The 5574-nt window shown below is 43.6% G+C and overlaps 1 protein-coding gene across 1 annotated transcript; it reads left to right on the top strand.

Moving 5' to 3' along the window:
* Window positions 1-469: 469 nt before the first annotated feature.
* pcdh20 (protocadherin 20) lies at window positions 470-4204 on the top strand. Its single transcript, XM_076047175.1, has 2 exons — window positions 470-769; window positions 1091-4204. Exons 1-2 carry the CDS (start codon window positions 722-724, stop codon window positions 3710-3712), a joined length of 2670 nt encoding a protein of 889 aa, XP_075903290.1. The 5' UTR covers window positions 470-721; the 3' UTR covers window positions 3713-4204.
* The last annotated feature ends 1370 nt before the right edge of the window (window positions 4205-5574 follow it).

The raw sequence follows: 5574 nt of genomic DNA, 5'->3' as shown, positions 1-5574 counted from the left end.
GCCTGTTCACAAATTTTCAGGCTTTTTGTGTTGACACTGTTCAGCACATATGAAAAAAATGTAAACACCGATGCATTTATGTTTTTGTTAGTTCTGGCTGTAACGAGTGCAATGGACGCTAACAAACTGGAGGTGATGCTCTCCATTCTTCTGACGTCCTGTTTGCCACTGTGTGTGATGATCATGATATCAGTACGCGCTACTTTCAATTCATTACTTGGCCTTTGCTTTCATGAGGTGTTTTTTTTTTTCTAATTCCTGCTGGATTAATGTAATCTCTTCTTGTTTGGCTTGTCTGTGGATAACTTACATCTTGCTTAGTCTACCATGTCCACATGAGCTCAGCTGCTAATCATATGTTTTTATTCTACAACACGAATGGATGGAATGCTGCCGCTTTTGTCAGAAAGGGTGTGTATAGAAATTACAGGTGTGTATGAGCGAGGTTGAACAGGAGTCAACAAAAATGAATCCGCAGAAAAGCTTGTGACCCTGTCACACCCCCATCAGCTCTTATTGGTTGGCACCGTGGGCTGATTTGCATAGGGTGGGAGTGTCCTGAGCCAGCACTGGGATGAATGACCTGTTCAAGTCAAACAGCAATACGGCGTAGCGCTCAGCAGAGGTCTGCGCTGTTCAAAAAAAATTCAAAATGCTGACGTTACTGAAGCTGTCACATTTCCTGCTATAAGTGGAAAGTTCTTTGGGCTTGGATCTAAAAATGTTCAACTGCAGACATACCAGCCTTAGCAAAAGAGAAGTGATATGGGTAAGTCTGATCATAATCTACTTTGCAACATCTACACAGGGGCCCTTTTTATAGTGATATTAGAACAAGATCAGTGCTGTGGGCCTTTGACTCTCCTGACTGCTCTCTTTTCATTCTATTTTTAATTATTTAACATGTCCTGTTATAAATGTCCTTAAACCAGCTAAGCTCAAATTTGTCAACACAGTTTATTTAGTGAGTGATCACTTTATGTTCACAGGAAAACACTTCCTCTTTACAAGAGTTGGGTTTTTTTTTTTTTTTTTCTATCATGCATCTTATTTACCGCTAAATATTCTCTCTCATTCTCTTACATTGCAGGGATTTTGCATCCTCTTGCTCTACACCAGCCCTCTCTCCTGCTTTGCAAATTTCAGCCAAGCAAAACAGCTCATATATAAGATAAAGGAGGGATTACCAAGGGGAACGTTCATCGGGGCTATTGGCGTGGACTTAAACTTGGATTTTACCGTTGAGCCCCCTTTTGTATTCAGTCTTGCTCAAAACAAGGTCAGTGGACAGTATGTTATCCTCAACAATACCACCGGGGAGATTTACACATCTGCTGTGGAAATCGACAGGGAAACCCTTTGTCCTGACAACTTGGAGAGACGGGGGTGTGACCTCACGCTGGATGTGTTTGTTTTGCCTCAGCAATACTTTCAGCTTGTCAAGGTCAAAATCTTTATTGAGGACGTGAACGACAACCGGCCAAAGTTCCCCGTGGATGAGATCTGCGTGTCGGTCCCAGAAAACGCACACGTCAACGCTCGCTATGCGGTGGAGCAGTCGGCCGTTGACTCAGACCTTGGTCCGTACGGAGTGCAGACCTACTGGCTGGTCAATGACTTTGGAAGGTTCACCCTGGATGTTGAAGAAAATGAAGGCGGTGAACTGACGCCGTTCCTCATTGTCACGGAGGCTTTGGACAGAGAGACCCAGGCTGAGTACGTAACGGATATTATCGCAGAGGACGGAGGGACCCCACCTCTCCTTGGGGCTGCCACTTTAAAAATTGTCATCACGGATGTGAACGATAACTGTCCCCAGTTTACAGAGTCCCACAACAATGTCACTCTACATGGAAATGCCACCAAAGGGGCACTTTTGGCACGCTTGCAAGCTTTTGACCCCGACCTCGGTGCTAATGCGCAGATCAGCTATACTTACAGTGAACGTGTGCCAAGAGACACCAGGAGACTGTTCCATTTGGACAGAACCACAGGGGTAATCAAGCTGGCAGGAAAAATAGAAACAGACACAGCAACGTTTTTTAAACTCACTGTCCTGGCCAATGGACCCGGCTGTATTCCTGCTGTTGCCACTGTTGCTGTGAATATCATTAAGGTTTTGAGTGGCCCTCCTGCTTTAATACCCCGGTACATTGCCACTGAAAAAGATGGGGTAGTGACATTAAAGGAGTCAGAACCTGCATTTTCCCCAATAGCTTTTTTCACTGTCAAAAACATTAACGTGAACCAAAAAGTGCACTGCCACTTGGAAGGGACTGGTCCATTCAGACTCAGCCCCTATCAGCTGCTCCAGAATGAATACTTGCTGGAGACTACCGAGACCTTGGACTATGAGAGGACACGGGAGTACGATCTAGTCATAGTTGTAAATAGCACGAAAGAGCTTGTCTTCAAAACCTTCCTGAAGGTGCAGATACTGGATGAGAATGACAACGCGCCCGTGTTTCAGCAGTCACTGCTGAAAATATCTGTGGTGGAGAACAATCCTCCCAATTCATTCCTGACTCAGCTTCAAGCGACTGACCAGGACAGTGAAGGCAGAGGCGAGGTCATCTACCTTCTTGGAGGCGATGCCCCAGAGATTTTCGCACTAGATCGGGTGACTGGAATCTTAACTGTGACAGAATCCCTCGACCGCGAGGAGAAAGAGACGTACAGGTTCATAGTGCGAGCCGTGGACCAGGGTACGCCAAGGCAGGAGTCCATAGCCACGGTGGTTTTGACGGTGGAAGACCGCAACGACAACAGCCCGCGTTTCCTCAACAAGGATTTCACTTTTTTCGTACCAGAGAACTTCCCGGGCTACGGCGAAATAGGGGTACTCTCAGTGACGGACGCTGATGCCGGGGAAAACGGTTGGGTGGCGCTGTCCATCATCAATGGCAGTGACATCTTCATGATAGACACAGGTCGAGGGGCTCTGAGGGCCAAAACGCCGCTGGACCGCGAACAACAGGGGACGTACCAGCTGTGGATTGAGGCTGTTGATGGAGGAGAGCCTGCTCTTTCCTGCGTAACAATGGTGACCGTGCTGTTGTTGGATGTAAATGACAACCCGCCAATTGTTCTTTTCCCTCAGTCCAATCAGTCTTACATGCTGGTACTGCCCAACACGGTACCAGGAACTTCAATCACAGAGGTGTATGCTGTGGACAGGGACACAGGAATGAATGCTGTGATCGCCTACAGTATCATTAAGAGGAAAGGTGGCGAGTCGGGGTCATTTGCCATCGACCCCTTGACTGGGAACATCACTTTGAAACGGGAGCTCAGCAATCGGGGCCTCTACAGCCTGCTAGTGAAGGTTAGCGATCACGGTCAGCCCGAGCCACTTTACTCAACGGTTATGGTCAACTTTTTTGTGAACGAGACAGTGAGCAACGACAGCTACATCCAGAGCTTGCTGACCAAAGAGGCCAACATTGAAATAGAGGAGAGGCCCTGGTACATCGGCCAAATTAGAGAGGGGTCTGAGCGCTATGAGGTGTTCAGCTGTCAGCGCGCCCTCATTGCTCTCTCGGTTACAACTCTGGGGCTCCTCTTGGCGGTGATTCTGCTGACATCCTACATATGCTGTAAAAGATTGAAAAAGCACCGGGAGAAAAAATCCGAGGCAGAGATACCTTTGAAAATGAAGAATGACTCGATGCAAGTAGGGAACAGAAAACTCAAGTCCATCTCAAATGTCTGATTCCTAAGTTGTGTACACATTTAAAATCAACGCTTTTTATATGAACGTTTACAAAAAGCAGTCTAAGAAAGTTTTTAATGCTTTTACAAATGGCTGTAACAACTGTTATGATACTGATGTGATTTGGTATATTATGAGACATAGTTTAAAGAAGACTGTTGTCTCCCGAAAAAAAAATATCTACATGTTTTGTTTAGTTTCAGTTGACATTCACTTAGAATCTGGGCAAGAAAGATATTTACAAATAAATGTATAAATAAAGAAGAAGAAGAAGAAAGAGCTTCAAGACACTCAATACCACTCAGTCTATACTTTGTAAATATTGTACAAAATTGTACTTTCAGCTTTAAATGCTTTTTCTATTGTGTGTACAGTTCAAGGGACAGTTCAGTGCTCATTAGTGTTTTATTTCTGAACACAACCCTTTGAGAAAGTGAATAGAAATATATTTATTTATGTATTAAAGCTTTATGAAGTGACCACAAATTTCAATCACTGATGCTTCAAGGTTTTCAATGTTTCCAGATCAGCAGCATGTAATTCCGCTGTATTTGAAAGCTCACAGTGAGAATATCAAACTGAACAGTGTCTTGTATGTTATTCTGCAATATTTAATACATATTATCTCAGATTATTCTTCATGATGAGTGTGATTATCCAGTTTTGAGGAAAAGGAAATGTGACTGACCAAAACCTCAACTCAATGCCCTCTTGCTTGTTTCTGCAGAGCTTCCACTTCTTTCTCTGTCTTTTCAGCTTTTTTACAATGATGTATGTCGATAAATAATCATCACCTAAACTGAACTTGACATACGTAAAGTGTAAAGTGGATAACCTCTGGGTTAAACATAATCAACACTTTCTTTATGATGTTAGAGCCATGGCTAATTACCAGATTGTCTTACTCTATATAAGGATTGACTGTGTTTGAAAACCCTTTAAATACCATCTTGCTTGCGAGAGTGTGACATATTTCCTTCATGCTGAGTTTTTCTTTTTCATCAAACTGCTTTAAGTTTCCCTTTTGCAATCTTGCAGGTCTGTAATTGTCTGTGAAAACATGATGTGTGTTCAAGAAAATCCAGGTAACTATGAAATAGAATTTATTTTTATAATAAAATGTTCCATTTTTTCCATGTGTATTTTAGTCATGATGTGTGTTACGGTGAAAACAGTGGCGAATGGGGCCTACACTTCCGAATGAACAAGAAGAGGAGAAGAGAATGAATAATTAAATTCTTTATTAGTCAAATCACATTAATATTGCATGTAGTTCATTAGGAATTGAAGCAAGCGTGTATTAAAGACATGCAGTATACTTCTCAGAAGGATCAAACACCCAGGGGCCTCTGTTGTTAACGTCGTCACCTGCACAGGTTCGGCCTACTGAGGCATCAGCCACCCCCGGCCTTTTAAGGATCCATTCATTGCAATTCTATTAGACAAAATTGACTGTTGTTTCACAGCTGGTACTATTGCAGGTGAAAGTGGCTTTGACACTTCAGAGGTATGAATTTTTGCACGCCTACCCTGAGGGTTCTGTGGGTTTGTGTGAAAAGAGAGGATTTGCATGTCTTTGTGCTCTTGTTATGTACACTCCCTAGTGAGGAACTCGCTTGTTTAGCATGCCTTTCAAACACTAATCACGGCTGACTCTTGCAAAACAGGAAAAGCATCCACGCTCTGTTTGGAACGTGCTGACTCGCGCAGGCTACCGAGTCGCAACATAACTAGCAGGGCAGTCCCAGTATGTCGCAGAGCACATCAGGATCTCACGGAGACAGCTCAGTGTAATCCTTAGTAATCACTCTTGGTGGCAACATTAAACAAATAGGCTGAAATATGTTAATCAATAATGTTGG

Source organism: Nelusetta ayraudi, unplaced genomic scaffold (assembly GCF_046127955.1).
Source record: "Nelusetta ayraudi isolate G7.1 ecotype Tasmania unplaced genomic scaffold, CSIRO-AGI_Nayr_v1 ptg000005l, whole genome shotgun sequence".
In the NCBI taxonomy this organism is placed as follows: Eukaryota; Metazoa; Chordata; class Actinopteri; order Tetraodontiformes; family Monacanthidae; genus Nelusetta; species Nelusetta ayraudi.
The sequence above is the reverse complement of the archived record's forward strand: the minus strand, read 5'-3'. Positions and strand labels throughout refer to the sequence as shown.